The 23,461-nt window shown below is 42.4% G+C and overlaps 1 protein-coding gene across 4 annotated transcripts in view; it reads right to left on the bottom strand.

Annotated features, from left to right (window-relative positions):
- Positions 1 to 23,461, bottom strand: part of PLPP1 (phospholipid phosphatase 1) — a 160,711-nt gene that overhangs the window by 104,707 nt on the left and 32,543 nt on the right. Inside the window, exon 1 of one of the 4 annotated variants that reach the window (XM_005300848.5) lies at positions 15,479 to 15,725. The exons of 2 other annotated variants lie outside the window; for them this stretch is intronic. In XM_005300848.5, coding sequence (XP_005300905.1) covers positions 15,479 to 15,536 — 58 coding nt within the window. In that variant the 5' untranslated portion in view covers positions 15,537 to 15,725. Of the gene's footprint in view, positions 1 to 15,478; positions 15,726 to 23,461 lie in introns of those variants that run through there. One more of the 4 variants, XM_005300849.5, reaches the window with a different exon arrangement.

The following is a 23,461-nucleotide window of genomic DNA, read 5'->3' on the forward strand; positions in this document are numbered from 1 at the left end:
ACACCAGTTTATCCAATCTCTGTTTCCCTCCAGCCAGAAAAAACAGTCAATAGGCTAATAATGTTCATTCAGAAAAAAAAGAAGTGTTAACCAATTATTAATAAGGCCCACTAAGGCACCCCAATCATAGCGGGCTCAGATTAGGGTTGCCAACTCTCCAGGATTGTCTGGGAATCTCCAGGAATTAAAGATTAATCTTGAATTGAAGCTCACATGTGATGAAACCTCCAGAAAAATGTCCAACCAAACTTGGCAACCCTAGGTCAGATGCATGCTAGCCACACTACACTGGCACTGTGACAATGAGGTCACACACACTCCATATTTCAGTCATATGTAGCCCCTTGGGCTACATGAGAATTAGAAGTTTCTTGGAAAAAAGTCTTTACTCCATGTACAGCTGCCATCTTCAAGTTTCCTGGCTGTGCAACAGGAGTGTCTTATACTACCAATCTAAAACAAAAGGAATAGGCTGCAACTCTCTTATTGCAGCCACAGCATTACATACCTTCTGTTAATTTATTGTTCTTCCTTATTTTATAGAGGTTATGACAGAATATAAAGTTAAATACAGGCATTAACTTTGTTCAACATAATTTATACCAGATAAGCCAAAGTGATTATTACTGTAGTAGCAGTTACGTAATGGACCCTGAACTGGGGGTAAAGGATAAAGGCATTACTGTACTGTTCTAAGAACAGTCACAATTCATGATAAGAAAAAAGTTTTCCTCACTTTATTTTAAAGCAAAATCACAAGTTGCTCTTTTAGTTTGGTGACACTTGTTTCTTTAAAAAGGCATCATCAAGAACTTAAAATCTCATATTTTAAGTCTAATTTCCTTATTCATGTTGCCAATATTAAAATTGGCTATGTTAAGAGTCTAGTTTACTTCTAATTATTCTGTTACTTACCCTTCTTTCTCCCCTTTCCTCAATTTGAGTAGTCAGAAAACTATTGTAGCTCTTCTCAGTCTTAGCCACCACTGATTTCACTTCTTGGTTCTCACATACTAGTCATGCTATAGTATTTGGTTTGAAAACATTGTAGGGGAATGTTTTGGACACAACACACTTTTGTTTAACTGAACCTGAAACAAAAGTAGTTTTAGGCACACAAGTTTCATAGTCTGGGCTGCAGTGATATACTCATGTGTATTTGTTTTATTCACAAAAATAAAGTTATGCATATACACTGGAACTACTCACAGCACCACAACATAAAGTTAAGCACATAAGTATGTTCCTGAAACTCTTACTCCTCTTGTCTAACAGGAAAAAGAAATTGGATGCAGCCAAAAATGGCATAGCCCCCACAAATTTAAGAGGAAAATAGAACAGAGTTTATTTTAACTTCAAAACTGAAAACTTTGTAGGGACCTAATGAAATATTTTAAGTTAAGAAAACTTGGGAATTGGGAACCGGACTATGAGAAGTCAACCGGAGTAATACTTGGCGGGCTCCAGGGTGGGGCACAGAAGGGGACTCCGGGCTGGGGCTCAGAGATTTGGGGTGCAGGAGAGGGATCAGAGCTGGGGCAAGGGGTTGGGATGCAGGGGGTGTGAAGGCTCCAGCTGCAGTTGAAGGGTTTGGGATGTACGAGGGTGCTCCAGGCTGGGATTCCACACAAGGAGTCTCCAACTGAATGCTATTCATTAGCAAAAAGTTTAGTGATTTTTTAAAATTAAAATACACTTTTACAGATCACATTCTTAATTCCTAGAATTATGCTGTGACCTAGCCCAGCACTCAGCTAACATTCCATCAAACTGTATAACCATAGGTTCTCAGGATTCAAGCTACAGGAAAAATTGAGTTTTCCCTATAAACTATGCAAATATAAGTGTTATACAAACATTCCTATAGGATAATGGAAGGATAGATTCTGTGGGAAGAGAGTGCCCAGGACTATTAAATATTCAATTTGCCAATCAGTGGGAGTTTTGCCACGGCTTATCAGAATCCTATGGCCAGCAAGGAAACTAAGTCAAAAGTCAGATTCACATTGCTGAGGAAAGTCAGTGAGCAGCTGACACCAAGAAAGGTGCTGGACTATTCACTTAGGGGAAGACCACCTCAAAGACACCTTAGTTGGAGGAGTAGAGGTAGCAGAGCCCTCTTCCCCCACCCACCTTACCCAGAGCAGCCAGGAGGCTGACACAAAGCATAGAAGACCAATAGAAAGAGAGAGAGCCCCTCAGAACAGCCAGGAGGTTCTGCAATGACTGGAAGAGACAGAAAGCTCCTTGAAACAGAAGAGGGAAAGAGGTGCTTAGCATTTGTCAAAACACCTAGTAGCTAGACAGAGGCAGATACAGAAGGTGGAGATCAATGCACCCTCTTTATTCCCAGCAGCCAGGAATGAGTGAAGGGAGAAAAACTGGGCTGTTTGCCAGAATGCTGCCCCTGGACCTCACTGGCAGGTTCCCTTTACCTTGTCTTTCCTATTTATACCTGGCTAGTAGATCTTTCCTGCCCTGACCGTAAGTGCCTAAGATTGTTAGCTGAAGCATTTTTAATACTATCATGTTTATACCAACCTAATGATTCTGATACTGTAATTTAAGAAAGCCTTCTGACAAACAGAGGGTACATATTTGCTTAAAGCTATACTAACTATAATAAAACTGAGCTAACATTTCTTCCTGTTCCTTTCATACTATTTGCAACTTCTTTTTTCATTAGTGAGAACATGCCAATAACTTGCTGGGTGGCTGAGAAGGAATAAGATTAAGAAGAGTAATAACCACAATGCTCTTTAATAGCTACCTCGCTGGCCCAGCCTGTGATGTGATACAGATGGCATCTCAAAGAGGAAGTCATTTACTGTGCCATTCCTGCTGGATAAGGATGGCTGTGACTGCTCAGGAGTGCAGAAGTGGGAAGGGGGAGAGGGGGAAAGGATTTATCCTCTGGCTTGGAGGAGACTGTACATAGAAATTCTTGAGGCTGGGCATGGTGAAGGGGAGGGGGGAGAGATTTCTGTTTAAATCAATCATTTATTGTAAGGATTAAAGCTATTCTCTCTCCACCAATTAAGGTTAGCTCTATGGGAAATTAGATTCTCATTTTCTTACCTACATTATCCACCCCAATTAAAAATGAATTACACATAACATCTTTGAAGTACCTTATAAAAACATTAATGAGCTCATTAAGCTTCACCACCCCTGTTTTAAGTATGCAAACAAGTACAATTTGAGTTTTACAGATGGAGAAAACAGAGGCAGTGAGAGGTCAGTGGCCTGATTTTCAGAGTTGCTGACTGCCTGTAAATCCTACTGAACTCCACCTGTACATTCTGCTGCAAATATTCAGCACATATTAGAATAATTGATTTTAACCACAGTAGTACAGGTAGGAATATACAGTGAATTTGAATCTGGCTGCATTAACATGATCACTTACAAAAATTATTAAAAAGGAAATCAACTTAAGGTCAAGACCTTGTTATTCCAGATTTTGTAGCTGTCCAGCCCACTCATATCTTGCCTTCCCTATTCCCAAAAAGGAAGCAGGCTGTCAAACAGGTGGAGAAGTTCTGCAGCTACAATCACAGATTTTCTGTTTAAAAGTCTGTGTGTAAAATGAATCTAGTGATTCAGGTTTTATTGAAAGCCTGTCAAGTTAGATGGTTTGACCATTTCCTCACCCCAAGCTAGAATACATTGGACTGCAACTGCTGAAAGTATTTTCAAGTCAATGACCATGAACTCTGTACACATGACTGATTTTTAACTATGGAAAGATGCAAAGGTTCTCCTTTCCTGTGCAGGTTAGTAAGAATGTAGCACAGCAGTGTTCTACTTAAACAAACAGGGTTCTTAACAGATCCGGGTTATGATGGCAGGGTCAGAGAAACTACAGGTTTTCCATAACACACTACACCATCCCTAAGACCATGCCATTTTTCCCATACTGTATCCCAATAGCACGCATCAGAATATAAATAAGAGAACTATTTTAGTAATCAGAGCCAGGCATTCTCTTGGCAACCTGGAGTTTTCATAACTTATAACTGTTTCCAGAGCACACCAGTTGTGGCTTTAAACTGTCATTATTATAGTGTTTGAAAATAAATGTGCATTAAAATGCAGTTTAAGTAATTAGACCTAGTATTTGTTTTTGAAAAAAAAAATATTTCTACTTTTGAAGCTAGACAAGTTTGTTCAGAGTTAGTTTAAAATTAATAAGCTTTTTATGTAACTGTCACATTTGAGTACACAGAAGGGTTCTACAATATGTTCAGATACATCTCATCTAACTTTTCTCAACTTTTATCTATATGAATAAGAAGGAAGCTAAGTGATACAGGGAAGTAAGTGCTTAGATACCACAATATTTCATGTGTGTAGAGGTATTATCTGCCCTGTTGAAGATTATAATAGAACCATTGGCTATATACAGATCAACTGCCTTGCCATATATTTTAGATGTCCGTTATTACAAACGTTCCCTTTGAGAAGAAAGTTCCATTTCCAATGCTGATGTGACCACAGATCTAAGAAGAGAATAAGAAGTGACAGAGTCTTGAGTCTGAATGAAATTCTGATTTTAATACAGGTCACAGAAAGAACTGTAAACATGAAAGCAAATAATGTGTGTATTGGGGAGGATGGAAGGAGAAGTGGACTTCTGCCTATTTTGTGGATGCTTCTTTATATGCAAGAGGTTGAAAGGTTAATTTTAACTAGAAAAAAGAAAAATTCAGATCTGTCTTTTTAAGATGATTCTGTGGTAACTGGAGAACCTCGTGAAGTGACATCACAGGAGGCTGAAAGCTAAACCGGGGGGGGGGGGGGAGGAGGGGAGACATTTTTACTCAACCTGCCTAAAAAAATTTTTTAATTAATATCCATTTGATGCCAATACCTGCTGTCACTTGGTAGAAAGGATGTCAGTTAAAGAGCTGACATTAAAAACTCTTACAGCTTAATTGGAGGGGTACAGTGAACATTGGAGGCCTACAGAACATCTTCAAGAAAAACTAAAAAAGAACAAACCTTTGCTGATATTTCTATGTCAAGAAGGAGACATTATAAATAAAGCAGCACCAGGGGCACAACATTTAATTTTTCTACATCTTTTGTAGGTCACTTTTAAAGGTATCTTGATTTCACAAGCTAAATCTCTTCAATGACTTACACAGCTCAAAAGTTTAATATTAAAAAAAAATTATGAATACAAGTGACAGCATCTAACTAGTTTTCAGATAAATATTAATTGGAGAAGTTAACCAGAGTGGAACCCAAACAAACAATGGTAATAAGCAATTCAGCATTAAGATTGGAAAGCAGTTATAATCAAATGGTGAGCTCATTCCCTATCATCCTGGAAGAATGGCTAGGTCTCACATGAGTAAGTCTGCAGTAGGAGGAAACAGCATAGCCACGATAAATTAAAAGGGGCCTATTTCTGAATATCTGCACTAGGACTGCATAGGTGTTCCTGAAGTGATACTTGAGCACAATTACACACACACACACACACACACACACACACTATCACTTAGAACATACGCAGACACTGGGAGTATAAGCACTCCCCAAATCATTAAGGGGTTCTTCTGCTTTAGATCATTAATAGTCAAAAGTTTTCATATCTAGACCAAAAAGACGACGATGGAAGAATTGCTGCCAAGTCCCCCCCACTTTAAACAAATATAAATAACACAGTACAATAAAAACTAGCTCAAAGAACCAGCCTTCATCCCCCTAAAAAAGGGCACAAACATAATATCCCATAGGGAAGGGATGGGCAAACTTTTTGGCCTGAGGGCCACATCTGGGTATGGAAATTGTATGGCGGGCCATGAATGCTCACCAAATTGGAGCTGACTGCAAGAGGGTGTGAGGGGTCTGGCTGAGGGGGCAAGCTCTGGGGTGGGGCCAGAAATGAGGAGTTCAGGTTGGGGCAAGAAGCTCTGGGCTGGGGCAGGAAGTTGGGATGCAGGGGAGGGGGAAGGCTCTAGCTGGGGGGAGGGTCTGGCAAGGGGGAGGTTGCTGGGAAAGGCTCCGGCAAGTCCCTGCTGCTGGAGCCCTTCCCTGCTGTAGAGAGAGGTCCCAGCAGCAGCAAGCTGCTGATCTGTTTTTTTTGTTCCCCCGCCCTGCTCTGTCTCCTCCCCACCACCAAAGCATTTCACTGATGTGTAGCTACACCAGGGGTGGGCAAACTTTTTGGCTGAGGGCCACATCTGGGAATAGAAATTGTATGATGGGCCATGAATGCTCACAAAATTGGGGTGGGGGTGCGGGCTCTAGGGTGGAGCCAGAAAGGAGGAGTTCAGAGTGCAGGAGGGGGCACCGGGCTGGGGGAGGGAGTGCAGGGGGGTGAGGGCTCCAGCTGGGGGTGTGGGCCCGGGGTGGGGCTGCAGGGCTGGGGGTGCAGGAGGGTGCTCCAGGCTGGGACTGAGGGGTTCAGAGGGCAGGAGGGGGATCAGGGCTGGGGCAGGGGGTTGGGGCATGGGAGGGGGCCAAGGGTGCAGGCTCCGGGCGGCACTTACCTCCTCAAGCAGCTCCTGGAAGCAGCAGCAGCGTCCCCCCCCCTCTGGCTCCTATGCAGAGGTGCGGCCAGGTGGCTCTGCGTACTGCCTCACCCACAGGTGCTGCCCCCACAGCTCCCATTGGCCCTCATTCCTGGCCAACGGGAACTATGAGGGCAGCGCTTGGGGTAAGAACTGTGTGCAGAGCCCCCTGGCTGCCCCTACGCATAGGAGCTGGAGGGGAGATATGCCGCTGCTTGCGGAAGCCGCGCGGAGCCACAGCATGCGGGGAACAGGACAAGCCCCCAACCCCGCTCCCCAGCGGGAGCTCGAGGGCCAGATTAAATGCAGCCCCCAGGCTGTAGTTTGCCCACCCCTGCCATAGGGGTTACTATATCCTCTCATTACAATTTACAAACATCTCCCCCCGGTCAGAATCTTTGCAGCATAAAACCAAATCATAACCGCAAGTTTATTCTGTGGTCAGAACTGTAGCCACACATGAGTTAATGCACAGTAGTTACAATGCTGTGGTCATGTAACAATGTATCCCAAGAAGTTAAAGTACGGTATATTTTAAGAGAGTCCTGTTTCTCACACACAGCACCACTGTGATATCTTCATGTTCATCTCACATGGCCCAGTCTTGTTCCCTCTGAAGTCAATCAGGAGATTTGCCATTGATTTCAGCAGAAGTTGGATGGTGAAAAAGTTTACATTAGGGTTTCTGTGCTTCATGACAGACTATAAATAAACTGTACAGAATTGGCAAAACTGGGAGTTTTCTTTTAATTTTACACTGATGCCTGAAAAGCAGACAATTACTGTTTAAAAATTGTCTCCTGAAATCAGTATTTTCCACTGACTTCAACAGGCTTTGGATGAGGCCCAAATTTATTTTATTGAAGCAGACTCCCAGCAAAGAGGGGGAAGCCCTCCCATCCCCCCCCCCTTTTTTTTTTTAATGGACAGTTAAAAGCAGGTTGGATGGAGCACTCAAGACCATATGAAAGGGAACAAATCACACTAGCAGACAAGAGGATGGACTGCTTGTACTTACGGGTCTTTACCATCTCCGACTTCTGTAAGTAGAGTCTAGAATTCTAACATAACCTGCTAATTGATTACTTTTTATTGAGGCTTTTGTGACCTTAATCTTTTGTGACTAGTAGGGACTTTTCAAACTTTTGTAGCTATTTATTGTGTTCTTCCAGTCATCGCACTTTTGGTAGTTGGTTTCACATATTTGGTCTAGCTGAACTAAACCTGAAGACATTCTTCCCACTTCCACCCATAAGTGCTGCCACCAGTCATGTGCTGGGAGGGGGAGGGAGGCTAAGACCCTCTATGTTGTTTGCCCAATGTAAAAGGTCTCTTTAGTCAGTTGCTCCCTGATTGTGTAAAATAACCTCTTTTACTTTCCTTTGATTATCACATTTGATCTCCATCCTTCTCCTTCCCCTCCCACAACCACCTAATATAGGTAGAGAGATTTACTGATCAATTGAACTGCTCACCTGCATCTTCATAATTGTGCCAGGGACAGAATGATAAGTTTTTAAAATTTAATCCATCAGTTTTCCATGAAGGCAAACAACTATAGTAAGTACACTATATACAGTTTGAACTGAAGCTACTAAAACCCAGTTGCTTCCACCTAAAACATAAGAGCCAGACCAGTGGTTTAAGACAATGGCTATTAACTAGTAAATGCTAGATTAAGACTAACTCTGGATTTTTGCTTCCTAATATGGCAGAAGTGACAGCTTCTGCATGAAGTGGATCACATTATGCAAAGTGAAGGGAGTTTTTTGGTGCTGTTCTTGGCAGCAAAAGCATTCGGGGATCAGGAAAAACAAAAACAGGGTGAGGAAAAAGCCTTGCAGTTTTGGTCAGTCACCTGTGCTCTCAATAGATCTTAGAAGAGAATGCTTCTCTCACGTGCACCGTAGCTAAATTGAAGACAAGTTGCCCCTTTCACCGGACTCTGAAGATTCAACAACAATTTGCATTCTAGAAGTTTAACATCCACATAATGATAAACTTGGAAGTGGTACCAACAGTATGTTTGTGAGTCACAAGAAGTCAAGGTAGAGGTGGCAAGGCTGGGGAACTACAGCGTTCAGGAACTGCAACACTACACAGAAATAGGCATTGTTTGATCAGCACTGACACCTCAGCTGTCATTTAAGCTTTGCCTTCACTGAGGCTACATCTACAATACACACACTAACACAGCAGCATGTAGCTCAGGGTGGCCCGCAGGCCGAATTCGGGCCACCAGCCATTTTAATCTGGCCCTCAAGCTCCCAGATGTGGCCCTCGGGCCAAAAAGTTTGTTCACCCCGGTGTAGCTACACATCAGCGAAATACTTTAGAGGTGGGGAGGAGACAGGGTGGGGCGGGGGAACAAAACAAACAGATCAGCAGCTTGCTGCTACTGAAGCCTCTCTCTACAGCAGGGACGGGCTCCAACAGCACAGGAGCAGCAGGACACTATGCTGCTAAAAACAGCAGCGTAGACAGGAAGCAATGCTTGGGGTAGTAGGAAGGGTCTACGGTATGTACTCACATACATACCCACCCCCTTCAGGGCATCTTTTCGCTGCTCACCTAAGCTGTGCCCCACCAGCTATAATGTTATTTGTGCTGGGGGCAGGGGCTACATGTTCACGTACTCTACGCTGCACGCTTCTTTTGGTGGAGTGTAGACAGACCATGTGGGGAAAAATATGGGGAGGGGGGTTTTAAAACTAGAGAGATAGTTTATGAGAATTAACTAGGATTTTTACAGCAAGATTATGACTAAACATTTCAGCTATCCTTCTGTAGACCCACACCACTATCTTTTTTGGCAGTAGAGACATCGCCTTAGTCTCTGATCCACCCAGAGTGGAAAAGAGATACTGGTCCACATTTGTTCCAGACAAATTATAATCCAATACTCTTCTGCAACTTTCACAATTCAATCCATCACTTTCAATATTTTAAAAATGAAGCTGATTTAAATCTAACAGAGTCAGCATTCTCTTATCTAATTTGAAGTATTTATTAAACACAAAAGCATACTTATAGTCAGCGATGTTCTCTTTTATCAGAGGGGTAGCCGTGTTAGTCTGAATCTGTAAAAAGCAACAGAGGGTCCTGTGGCACCTTTAAGACTAACAGAAGTCTTGGGAGCATAAGCTTGCATCTGAAGAAGCGAGGTTCTTACCCACGAAAGCTTATGCTCCCAATACTTCTGTTAGTCTTAAAGGTGCCACAGGATCCTCTGTTGCTTTTTAGCGATGTTCTCTTTGGAAGACAAGAGCTTTCTCCCCCACCCCATTAATCAATAGTGACTAATTGATATTTGTATATTATTGCTTTTGCCACACTACACCAGCTTTATGGGAGGTGGACAAGATTATCTGCGCTATAAAAGAAATTACTCATCTTTTTAGCTGTACCCAACACAATTCAAGAAAAAGGATAGGTAATCCTCTCCTTTTGTAAATAGTTTACTTCCTCCTTAAATTACCTAGTTAGAGTATTTCTCTAATAGCATCACAGGTGTTTCATCAACCATGTTAAGACATCAGTAGTGTCAATTCATCATCAACAGGAAGAAGAAAAATTTCTATTTCCTCATAGCTTACAGCTTTATTGTACCTACAGCCAAGGATTTCTACCCCACAACTGTCACCAACTGTTAAGTCAATAGTTTATTCTGTATGGGTTAAGTAACAGATTATGGGGTTTGATTTTTTCCGTTATTCAAACTGATAAATTTGTTCACCTTCTTCAATAAGAAGTCAGCACATCTTGTAGGCAAATGTCATGTGCTTTTACCTGTGGGCCCAGATTGCAAACAACTACGGTCTTCAGGGAAGACATGAGTCAGGGAAGACATGAGTCAGGAAATAAGAAGCCCTGTAATTAACACAAGCTTGTCTAATTAGAAAACAAACCGACCAGCTTCTATGGCACTTTGACACCCAGCGTTACTTGTAAGGGTGTTGCATTTTCACTCCGTCTTGTTTGTATTACACTGTATATTCTTTGGGGCAAGGACTGCATATTACTATCTTGTAAGCATTGTGTTCCTCTGTGGTAATCTTAATATATAAGTGAGGGCTCAACTGAAAGATACACGGACACACTTTTCTCCATTAGAAAAGAGGGATGTTCTGGAGTGTGCAGGAAGAGGAGCTAGTCAGTACTTCAGACCACCTGTATTTTCTAGAGGAGAAAAAAATATTTCCCTGTAAGCAAAGATATATAGTACAATCACCTTGAAAATAGGCTATTGCCCACAGTCTTGCAGTCCAGTACTGTATAGGAAACATAGGAAAAAGAAGGGGAAAAAAAAAAAAGAGGGAAAAAAAGACACTTAAGATACAGTGAAATTCTAATCTAATCATTTTGTAGAAGACTCCAAAAAGAAAGTTTATATATAAAATCTTAGCAAACGCGCCCCCCCCAATAGTGTAAGAACCTTTTTTATGACAACATATCAAAATTTGAGGTTGGTCCCAGACTCTGGCTGATCTATCAAGCTAGAAGTGTTTTGAATGACACTGTTAAGGAGGGTTTCCCCTGCTATATCAGACACTCCCCAGTGATCACATTCATGAAACATTAAGCTTAATCTCCAGTAGGGGACCTGTGGATATCTTTAGTCCCACAGGCACACAGATAATTTGAGTAACACAAGGTGAGACGCAAGGATGTTTGGAGAACTAGAAGCATTTCATATCCGGCAGGAGTTTTCCCTCAGAAGTGTAAATATATCTTTCATGAAGACCTGAGGCTAAAGCCACACTCTCCATAATACACTGAACTAAAATCAGGTGCTCTTCCCAGGGATTTGCTCACTCACTCAAGACAGACAATCTAGCACCAAAGTCTATTCCCATCTTGCCCCCTTCATGTATTAACTAAGCCATTCCCTAATTTTACAAATAGTACAGCCCACGTATCTTAACGAATTAGAGATGACCTGAAGAAGACCTCTGCGTAGGTGAGAGACACAAGCTTTCACGCTAACAGAAGTCGGGTCCAATAAAAGATATCACCTCCCCCACCTCGTCTGTCAGGTTTTGTCAATGCATTTAAGCCTACGGGTGTGGAACAATTCTCTTCATGTGACACACTGGTAACATCCCCCCACCCCGTTAACTAGCTTAGGCTAAAGAAGATGCGTTTGTAGAAGAGACTCTCAGCTATCCAGTACTCAGACTCCAATTCAGCAAGGCACCTAAGTGCGTTCTTTTCTCAAGAGGGGTCCAAGAATAAGAATATTCTGCTGCTGAGCAAGAGGGGTGTTCACTCATGGGCCATGCAGGAGCTCATTCTATTAATAATAATTTGTATTGCCTAGGAGCCTCAGTCATGGACTGTGACCCCACTGTGCTAACTGCTGCATACAGAACAAAGAACGTGCCTACCCCAAACAGCTTACAGTCCAAAGAAGACAACAGATGCATACAGGCAGATGGGGGGGGGGGGGGGAGAAGTACAAGGAAACAATGAGACTGCATTGGTCAGACTGATTAGGCTATGATGTCAGCACATCGACAACCTAGCTGTTGTCAAGTTTTCTGTAGGCTTCATGGCGAAGGAGAATTTTGAAAGAGAATAACGAGTTAGTTTTTCAGATGTTTACAAGAAGCTTCTCCCAAACATAAGGGGCGGCATGGGAGAAAGCATAAAGGTGATGATGCTGTGAGTCAGAGGAAGGTGCCAACCTTTTGATAAGATATTGAATAAGAGAGAATAGGTATGCCCTAGGGTAAGGATGGATTGTGAAGGGCCTTGAAAGTGAAGACAAGTAGCTTATGTTTGATGCTATAGTGCCGATGAGAAGCGTAGCGAGGAAAGTAACTGAAAGACTTCCCTGATCGATTGTATTCCCTAAATGGACAATCTACCCTAGTTCTCACTTACTGAGGGACAATCTCCACTCATTTATATATATATATTGCTTTCCACAACCAAATCTCTGTACAACTTTGCATAAGTGATGTACCTGAATACTTGGATGCTAATATCTAAACTGTATTCTTAAATTTATTCACCTAAATTTGAGTTATTGCGGATTATGTACTCTATGTATCATATGACTTTTAAAAACAAACTCTGTATTTGTGGATAATCTAAGCACTATACCCAGATGTACAGACACTCTTTTCTCAACCTATGTATTACGTAATTTTTTTAACATTAGCTTTAATAAAAACTTTAAATCTGTTCTTATCAAAAGGCGAGCCAGTGGAGGGCTTCAAAAGAGAAGAATGACATAGTCAAGACAACAGGATAGGAAAATAATCTTTGCAGCAACATTCTGAATGGAAATGAGCACAGCAGGATTGATTTATCAAGGCCAAAGAAAGAGACATTGCAGTAATCAATATGAGAAAAGCCAGGATGAGAAGTTTAGCTATGTGGATGGATTTAAATGGCCATATTTTAGGGATGTAATACACAAATATCAACAAGGCTTTGATATAACTTCAGTGAGAGAACCTAGAGATATGTCTGAGTCAGAGAGAAAGTCCAGGCCTGAGTACCAAGCAGAATGGTAGTGTTGTCCACAGTGATCAAGAAAGGAGATCGTGGGGAGGAGAAAACTAAAACAGAACTTTTAGTCTATGTAAGTTTGAGCTGACAGACTTAAGGGGAGATCAGAGAAACAGGCTCAGATGATTTTAATAGTATCCATCATTGGAAATTTAAGATTCATGTAATTTTTTTGGTCACCTTCCCTTAATTTTAATTTGCTGTGAAGGGTTTATATGTTTTACATATTTTAAATTAAAGAAAATTTTACTGTCTTGAATTTAAAATGTACATGTAATGCTAAATACTTGACCCATTAAAAAGGCATTTAAAAATCCCAATATAAAATGAAGACTTAACCACTTGAAAGGCCACAAAAAAGTATCAAAATTTAATATAGCGAGGCTGTTGAAAATATTCTAAGTTTTGTAACTGATCACAACTTGCAGCCATTTGGCTAAATGGAGCCAAATCTGCTTTCCAAAAGTAGTGTCCTACTGATGTCAATGTATTAGGATGTCTAATGGAGCTGCAGGTAGGGAATGCTACAGTTCCAAGTTGGCCAATCAGGATCAATTATAATCTGACACGACTGCTTTGGCAGTATATCACTAAAAACTGATGAGATGATTGCATGCTCGTGGCCATTTTGGAAATGTCTTCACTTTAAAACTTTAAAAAAAAAAAAAAAAAAAAAAGTGAGTGATCATTAGATGCAGATATAAATGATGAAAGGAGGGGGTGTTCCAAATTGACATTAAAATATTCCACTGCATTTATTATTTTTGTTAACATGAAATTGCTTCTTCAGCAAGAGCACAACTATGCTTTCTTATTAAGGTCCATTTAAAAAAAAAAATCTGTCTTTTGGATCAACTGAAGGATGTTTTCACCTACAGCCCAAAGACCAGACATGTGATCCTCTCAGCAGTATGGCAAGGTTTTGATGACATGACACTAAAACCATCCATTAGCCCTTATACCATTTATACCAACAGTGCAGCTGCACTATTATTGAAGGATGGGTATTAACGCCAGGGAAGTCACACTAAATGCTGTTAACAGTTTTGACAGGGCGGGGGCATGCTAGACAGTAGACATTAGTAAATAGTAGTGAAAGAACTTGAAAACCCTTAAACGTTCCTATTAGTCTGCACCAAGTCCAATACTGACATCTGCTTATGGAAGAAGATGCTACATCACCACGAGCATGCTGCGGAGATTATGAGTTATACTTGGAATTCCATCCATTTACTTGGATCAGCTTTTACTAAAGAGTGGTTTTCCCCACTACTAGCTCTGTAAATTGGAGGTTACCTTTACAAATGCCTAGGGTTGGAGAGTGGAGGATATGGACAACAACCAGATGCTCTAATCATCAGGGATTTGTTAGACCAGGCTTATTGTACAATAACCTATTAAGATGAAGACAAAAACTTTTTGGATAAGCCTATTCATTTTAAGCAGGAAAGGATTTATTGTATATTTCATCTACTGCATCATTACTACTGTGTACCCATCCTTCATGCCACAAAACAAAGAACAAAACACATTTTCCTAACTAGCCCTCTTGTTGATTTTTCTGCAGAAAAACGTGGGCTACCTAAACCAAGGAGGAAAGAAAAACAAATCTCCAAAAGACAAAGCCTACAATACAGAGAAGTTCCTTGGGCTGTAACCAGAATGGGTTTGCTACTCATTAACTGTCAAAGCAGATGAAAAATAAAAACCCGAAAAAGGTTAGAGACCTGGAAGAGGTTGAGAGAGCAGAAATGCATCACATTACACAAGACAAAATTAGTAAGATTTAGCCTTCTAGAAATAAACACTCATTTCCTCTTCATCACCACTGTCGCAAGCTCGTCAACTACATTAACATACCTGGGTAAAGAAAGGAACAAAATCCTAGTGAACCTCAAAAACCTACAGAAAGACGGCCCAAGCCATCTGCTTTCCAGCAGAACTAGCTCTACCGGAGGGCAACCCCCTCCAATACTTCACTTCTGCCGGTAACGAACCGCAATAGGACTACACACGTGCTTCTTGTTTAAAGCCATTAACTGCGTTAACCAGCCGCTGATCATCCTGATTTGGGGCAGTCGCAGCGACCAGGTTTCTCCAGGTGAAGGGGAGGGGAAGGAGAGAGGCTCCCAGTCGCTCTGGTGCGGAGGGAGGGGAGAGCGGGCGGGGAAAGGATGAAAGGTGATGGGAGAGCAGTGGAAGCAGTCAGCCAGAGAAGGCTGCCCCTGTGCTGGCAGCTGGAGCAGCCTCCCTCCCAGGGGAGGGCGGACAGCCGGTGATTAGCGTGTGAGCCGCACCGCGAGCCGAGCGGAACGCTGCTGCAGCCAGGCGCGCACCCCACACCGCGGCAGGGAGGGTGCCAAGCCCCGCACAGCCCGGGAGATAGCAAGCGGGGCAGGAGACAGAGCAAGGCACCGAAGCAGCCGGAGACGTACCCAGCACCACGCAGACCACATCCAGGAACACGAAGGGCAGCCGCGTCTTGTCAAACATCCTGCCAGCCCTGGGCGCCGGCTGCTGCGCGGCGAGGGACGCGGACTCCGGCGGGGCTTGGTGCCTGGGGGTAGCGGGAGAGGCTCTGCCGCATCCAGTCAGCGCTCCGAAACGAAGCGCTGCAGCCAACGACGCCTGGCACTGGCCGCTGCTGCTGCCGCCACTGCGGCTCCTACCCGGGCTGCGGCTTTAAGGAAGGGGCGGGCCCCGGCCGGGCTGCGGGCGCGTGCGGCCGCCCCTGTGCAGACGTTCCACTCCGGCACCGCGCAACGGCCGCCGGCCAATCGCCTTGCTCCGCAGCGCGCTACGTGTCCCCGCCCAGGCGACCGAGATTCATGGCCCGCCCTCACTTTCCGCCGCAGCCCCGCCCTCTGGCGGCCGCGAGGGAAGGCGGGAGTTGGCCGTGATCCCTCAGCTCCCGCTGTGCGGTGGCCGCACGACCGCGTGCAGCCCGCGTGTCGGTGACCGCCCAGCTGGGCCAGGCCCTAGAGAGCCCGCTGTGAGGGTACTGCCCGAGCTGGCTGCGTGGTCACCCGGGGCAGTGGCGGGGGAGAGAGGGGCAGAGAGGTCTGTTACCCAGACACTACTCCCCTCTTGAACCCCGGAGTCCGGAGTCTCTGGAGTCCTCTGCTGGCAGCGAGTAGCTGTGAATCACACCAAGAATAACAGCCTACTACTTCTATCAGTCACTCTCCTAGCGCAAACCCTAGCAGCCTGTGCTGTGGCTCTAGCCGTCCAAACCCTGCTGATGACCCAAAGTAGGAGGTGGTCACTATATATGGTTCCACAGGATAAAATTTCAGTTTTTCAGGGTTGTTGTTTTTTAAATTAGGAAATTACATCCAAAACTGCATTAAAAGAACATTAATGTGGTGATGTCAAGCACTAAAATGACAGGGAATTCCAGAATTAAGGTTGCCAGTGCAATTTTTAAAAACACTACTTTTTACTTATTTCCCCACCATCACTGGAAAAGGGACTGAAGAGTAAAAAAAAGTCAGATAAACTTTTTTTCCCCTCACCAAAATAGAAAGAATTTTTAATTTAGAAACTTTTAATTGAAAAACTAACCTTTTCACCCAAATGAAATTCTTTTGTGAACATTTTTGTTTTGGTTGAAATGGCTTTTTCCAGCAAAATGCTGATGGAAAAATCACTAGTTTAATACTGATATAAAACAAAAATCCATCATTCAAGCCCCTGAGCATGTCTACATATTCTTAAAAAACAAAATTGCAGGCAGATTTACTGACACTACACGCAGAAACACTAGACCCAAACTATTCTGAGATTTCCCATGTATCCTACCTACCTTCTACTACATCTGTCAGTAAACAGATGGGCTTTGTGCTATGCCTGGAAGGTTGAAAAACAGGCTCTGGCAGATCAACAAGGGAAACAAGTTCCAGGGTTGAAGATGTTTTTCTAAAGATGCTCTATCTCCAATCCCTTAGAGTTCAAATTTAGAGACTGTCAATGAGCAACTTAGCTGATCTCATCTCTCAAGGTAATACATTTGGGGAGGTGTCTTGAACAGCTAGCAGTCGAGCCAATATGACTTTAAAGATTGAGGCTATGTCTACATGACAAGCGCTACAGCAGCAGCAGCTCCACAGCTATGCCGCTTGTAACATAGATGCTTCCTACATCAGTGCAAGGGGTTTTTCCATCAATGTAGTTTATCCACCTCTCAAAGAGGTGGTCACTAAGTTGACTGAAGAATTCAGCCGTTGACCTAGCTGCATCTACATGGGGTTAGGTCAGCGTAACTACGGCATTCAGAGCATGACATTTTTCACAGCCCTGAGCAATGTAGCTAGGTCGACCTAATTTTTAAGTGTAGATGAGGCCTATACAAACACCTTGAATTGTGCTCAAAAGCAAATATGAAGTCAAGACCACATACAGAGCACGGATGTAATATGCTTTGCAGAGATCACAACTCGTAAGCAACTGGTCTGACATATTCTACGTTAAGTAACACTTCAGAGTGGTCTTCAAGCATATCCCCAAGTAGAGTGAATCACAGTTGTACAATCAGGAAGTGACAAAGACTTGACTATTCATAGTGAGGTCCAGTTCTGAAAGGAAAGTTTGCAGTCGCTTTGATAACTGGAGTTATGGCCACTACTTCTACCCTGTAATTCAGAAGCAGACAATGGTCCAAAAGAACTTTTAAGTTGCAAACCTATTTGACCAAGAGAAGAGGGAAACATATACCCCCACAAGTACTGTGGATGTTTCCTTTTACCCACCATGTTATCTTTGTCTTGTCCAGATCAAACTTCAGACAGCTCTTCTCATCCACATTCTTGTCTCAGTAAAGTAATGGGAAAGCCAGGACAGCTTTCGTCTACTTTTAAATGGAAAAAAGTTATCGAGATGAATGTCATTAGCAATAGTGGTGGCACTGCAGCACAAAACACCTCAAAATGGGGGCTTAGCCACCTAGCACGCAGGATAAATTAATTGTACTTTGTTACCTTGAAATCCTTATGTCAATCCCTCAAATTAAGTCCTTTGACTTAGAAGCCATTTGTGCCAATTAGGTAAAACCTGCATTGGAGTGGGGAGGAAGCTCTGCACTGTCTCAAGAGACTTTGAGTCAGAAATCAGTCTCTGAAAGCTCCAAGCTTTCCAGTGCACTGGTAGAGCACTTCCCAATGGTACATGTCTTTGTGGGACATGGCTTATTTGCACCATTATGGAGACCAGCCCACAGAAGGTAGGGGGTGAACCACGACCATTTAGTTATAGTTCATGTTGGGGGTGTTTTTTTCTCTGCCCTGCCTTTGGGGATGCTCAGGAAGGAATTTTGCTTCCTCACACACCCACATAAAGACCAATATGATTGTTGTTGTAATTTGTGATCATAATCATTATATTATCCACATTAACTATTCTTTGAATATCCCTGTTGTTGAGCTATATCATTGGATATGTAGCTTGTAGTGGAGATGTCTGGCAGAAGCAGAAATCATGTTTAACATCAAGTTTTTTTTTTTTAAACTTTTAATACATACCAAATAAACATCAGAACTTCTAAATCTCAATCCAATTTTCTCTGTGCCAGGAACATTCTGTAGTGATCAGTTACAGTGACTTTATGTCTCATGTACACTGGCAGAACTGTTGTTAAGGGTCATAGAGCAATCATGAATTGGGTCCCTGACTACAAAAAAAGAGACACTTTCTTGTCCAGGTACTGATTCACCAAGGTACTTAAGTACATGCCTAACTTTAAGCACAGAATTAGTCCCATTTAAATCAATGGGACTATCCACCTGCTTAAAGTTAGGCACATGCTAAAGTGCCTTGCTGAACTGGGACCAGAAAGTGTGGCTGAAATATTCAGTCCCTCCAATGTGCATTGGTTGTCTTTGACTTTAATCTGCCTCTTAGGAATCTCCAGTAAAGCAGTGAAATCACATTATGTCCAAATTCATCTCATGTTGTCATGTCTATATTATGTAGGTCAGACTAGATTATCAGAACGGTCTCTTCTGACCTCAAAATCTATGCATCTCCTCTTGGAGTAGAAGGTTGGAAGAAGGCAGGAGACGATACTCTCAAAAAACATATTGTCCTTTAATTAAAATACATCCTTGCTTGATAATGTAATTTGTCCCAGACACCACAAAATACCTTCTCCTTCCTTCTTTCTTTATTTCTTTTCTTTTCTCCATTCCCCCTGTATTTTCTTGTGGAGCAGTTGAGCAATAAAGGATGTTTATGACCAAGTTCATGTCCTCAGAATTTGTTTTGCCTCTACTAGTTACCCCAGAAATTATCGATAATGTTTTCCCCATCCTCCTTAATAGCTTTGTTTATGCTACTACCCATGTCTTAGGAAATCTACTATCTTTCTCTGGTGATACTTACTTGCTGAGTAGGACTAGCCAAACAGGACTCTTAAAAGCAATTAGCAATCAAATAGACGAGTGACTTCAGTGTGTGACGAGATTTTCCCAAGCTTACAGATGAACCACCCATTTCAGGATTTAGCTTTAGTGGAAGGCTAGTCAGTAATTATACTAGACATGCAAAATTAAAATTAATTAGGACTTTTGGTGCACTCAGAGCCTGATTCTGTCACCCTTAGTACCTCCCTTACTAAGAAATTAGACCCTTTGAGTCAGAATATCCACTTGTGCAGTAATAACTGCAGGAGGAGATTAAGGGGAAGGAAAGCTCTGAAAAAATCCCCATACCAACTTTCTCCTACATCATTCTATCAGAGGAACAGGATTTGTCTTCTGTGTGATGACATATGGGTGTGCCTCTAAACTTGGAGGCTCCAGATTTTACTCACTTGGGTGTCTCTGACATCATTACCATAAGCCTATTAGTTCTCAAGTTGTTCATAGAGTCTTTCTGAAAAAGAACTATGTAGGCTAAACTTGAATTTCTAATAATGAAAGCAAGCAGAACCTCCTTTCTTCTCTCCCCTTCTTCTCCTCCTCCCTTTAAAGAAAAAAAGTTCAGGCTTTCTTTATACCTTTTAAATTGTCATAGTTTGAGAACACTTATAAAACATTGTAGACTGTGTCTGGCCAGTGTGGTCCAGTGACTAGACACCTGGCTGGAAGTTAGGAAATGTGAGCTTTATTCCTGGCTCACTCATCAATCACTTCTGTTTCCCCCCCCACACACCCTTTATCTGCCTTGTATTTAGACTTAAGGGCAGAGACGGTCTCTTACTATGTTTGCACAGTACCTAGCACAATGAGGCTCTGATCTCGGATGGGGCTTCTAGGCATTACTGTACTACAAATATATCATCATCATCATCATCATTCATCTCTGCAACTGAAAAAATGCAAGATTTGTTTCTACTACTTTATCATTCCTGTCATTGCTGCTGCTTCTTTCTGACCTAAAATAATAATGAACAAAAATTAAAAGAATAGTAATAATGTAATCACTGGGCTGGGGTGCTGCTGTGAAGAGTGGCTGGAGTGGTGGAAGCAGCACCCCAGTACTGGTGTGGGTACAGGAGTGAGTCTGGCTCATTAGATCTGGCTTCTTGATTGGAAACCAGGCTTTTGGCATGGAAATAGGACAGGATTATCTCTGTCACAGATTGTCAGAATCATTTTTTATGGAACACAACTCTTCCAGGGATTGTTCCAAATCCACATAACACTTTCGAGTGTTAATGTCTGCACTGGGACCTTTGCATTAACAGATGAATATGTAAAAACACATTTCTCACCATCTGCCTAGTGGCTCCACATCTGGGGAGTTTTCAGGGAGTGAGTCCATGGGCCACAAGGTCCTTGGGTTCCTAAAATTACTTCCAAATTTTGCAATAACTTGTGCTTCTGAAATGGACTACAGCTAAGCAGTTCTCACATGATATAAACAATGTGCAATATAGTGTTGTAAAACCACTCTCTGGTCTTTTTAACTTTAGAACTTTTATGTTGTTATTCTGTGATTACAGAAAAGAACAGAAACACATTATATGTATAAAGTGGTCTCATAAATACCGGCGCTGCTGAGGAAAGGAATGAACTAACAATGGGATCAAGCCTCAAATTTGGAATTAGTTTTTAACCCCTCCAGAGTTAAGGGGGTTTGGAAATGTTATTATTTAAAATTATTAGTTGTAGTATAGCAATTCCAAACACCCATTAACTGTGGGGTTTTAGAAATGGGTTTTAGGTCAGACTCTTCCCTTGGATAAGCACTATCTCTACATTTCAGACAAAGAACCTGAACCATTTTCACTGGATTGCCTGTATCTCTACATTGTAGCAATATCAATAATGAAGAGCTGTCATGATTTCCCCTATAGAGGGGGACTTGTAGGAACATGAAAACAGGGAATGTTGATATAGATCTGTGCCAGTGCTATAATTAGCAGCTGGCACTTTTGGCACTTAGCAGTTGGCATGTTTCAGATTGTTCTGAGGTACTGGGTTTCTGGGAACAAGTCTGCAGACCCTAATCCTAGAGTCCTGTACAAATGTATGGGCCAAATTCTGGCCCACACTATAGGCCTTTTGCATCACTATAGCCATGAAAGGGTCAAAACAGGCAGCTGAGGATTCCCCTAACATGAAGGTCCAGAGCATGATCCCTGGTTGGCATCTCAGCCTCTAGAGGGATTTGACAAATCATAAATTAGAGCTGCCCTATCAAAGGTGCACTTTGGAATAGGTCTCCAGCATACATAGCAACTGAACCAGTTCTCTAGTACAGACCTATTAATCAGCTTAAATATCAACTGAAGACCACAAAGCTTGGTTCTTCACTGCATTACTCAAGTTGCACTCCAATAGTGTAGCTCCACTGATTTCAGTGGCCTCACATAGGCATAAATCAAGGTGAATCAAGCCCTATGTCCTAACTTCTTATTGAATATTATATCCCAGCAAGAATCCAGATGAGACTAGCATCAGCTCTGTGTACACTATAAAAATATGAAGAATCCTGTTTAAGAACAGAGATCTATTCTGCCAGGCAAGGGACATTCATTGCTTCAATATATTATGTCAAAATTTTCAACTGGTGTAAATCAGTGCAGCTCCACTGAAGTCAGCTGAGGATCTGGCCCTCCGTTTTTTAAAAATAACATAAAGAAAAATTCATTCACAATCAGTGTCCTCACTTGATTTTTTCTGTGCCTGGACTTCTGTATATTTTCTGTGATCTATGGTGCTTTGCTACAGATAAAAAGTTTCCAAACTTTTAGGCAATATAAATATGTAAATCTTTCCAACAATTCAAGTGTCATCCTAATACAGGCCAAACCTGCAAAGGTAATTTCCCAATACACCTGAGGCAACACCTAACCTTTGCAAAACTTCCCACTTTTCAACAGACAAATAGTGCAATCTGGAAAAAAACGAGCCTTGAATTGTCAAGGAGTAAACTTTCAGTTCCGCTAGTGGCTCTAAGAGTTCAGCTTGGTTTCCAGAGTTCAACATGTTATCAAACAATTCTGGGAAAAGCAGGATAATTCTGCGTACAAAAGGCTAATGTTTTCTAGAGAAGCCATATAAGTCCTTGGGAAGTCTCTAATACAAGTAAATTGTCAATTCATTCAGAAAAGAAAAGAGATTCATTCATATTATTTGTGGAAGATTCCAATAATTAGAGATGGGCCCAAACCACAAAGTTTGGAACTGTGCCTGGATTCTTACTTCCTCCAACTTCAATAGACTCATAGACAGCCCAAGAGCAGCCCCCAGTCCGTGACCCCGCCCCCTGGGATGTGCTGCCCAGGGCAGGTGGAGGGTGTGGGGCTCCCTAGAGCAGTCTAGGCTTCCCGGATGGCTCTAACCACGGCCCAGCTCCAGCTTCTGGCCTGGCGAAGGGACGGGGCTACGTGGTAGGACCACAGAAGGGGCAGGGCCTTGAGGGAAGAGGAAAAGCAGGGTGGGTCCATGGAGGGAGGTGGGCCTTTATGGCCTCCTCACTTCTACCAAGGTTATGGCACTCCTGCCTTGGATCATCCTAGTAGCCCTTCTCTGTACCTGTTCCAGTTTGAATTAATCTTTCTTAAACACGGGAGACCAGAATTGTTCACAGTATTCCAGATGAGGTGTCACCAGTGCCTTATATAATGGTACTAACACTTCCCTATCCCTACTGGAAATATGTTGCCTGATGCATCCTAGGACTGCATTAGCCTTTTTCACAGCTGCATCATATAGGCAACTCATAGTCATCCCGTGATCAACCAATATTCCCAGGTCTTTCTCCTCCTTTGTCACTTCCAACTGATACATCACCAGTTTTTAGCACAAATTCTTGTTGATACTCCCCAAATGCACAACCTCGCACTTTGCACTATTACATTTCATCCCATTTCTATTGCTCCAGTTTACAAGGTCATCCAGATCTTGAATGATATTCCAGTCCTGCTCCATATTGGCAATACCTCCAACTTTGTGTCATCCGCGAATTTTATTAGC

The sequence above is a fragment of the Chrysemys picta genome, chromosome 6, assembly GCF_011386835.1.
Source record: "Chrysemys picta bellii isolate R12L10 chromosome 6, ASM1138683v2, whole genome shotgun sequence".
Lineage (NCBI taxonomy): Eukaryota > Metazoa > Chordata > Testudines > Emydidae > Chrysemys > Chrysemys picta.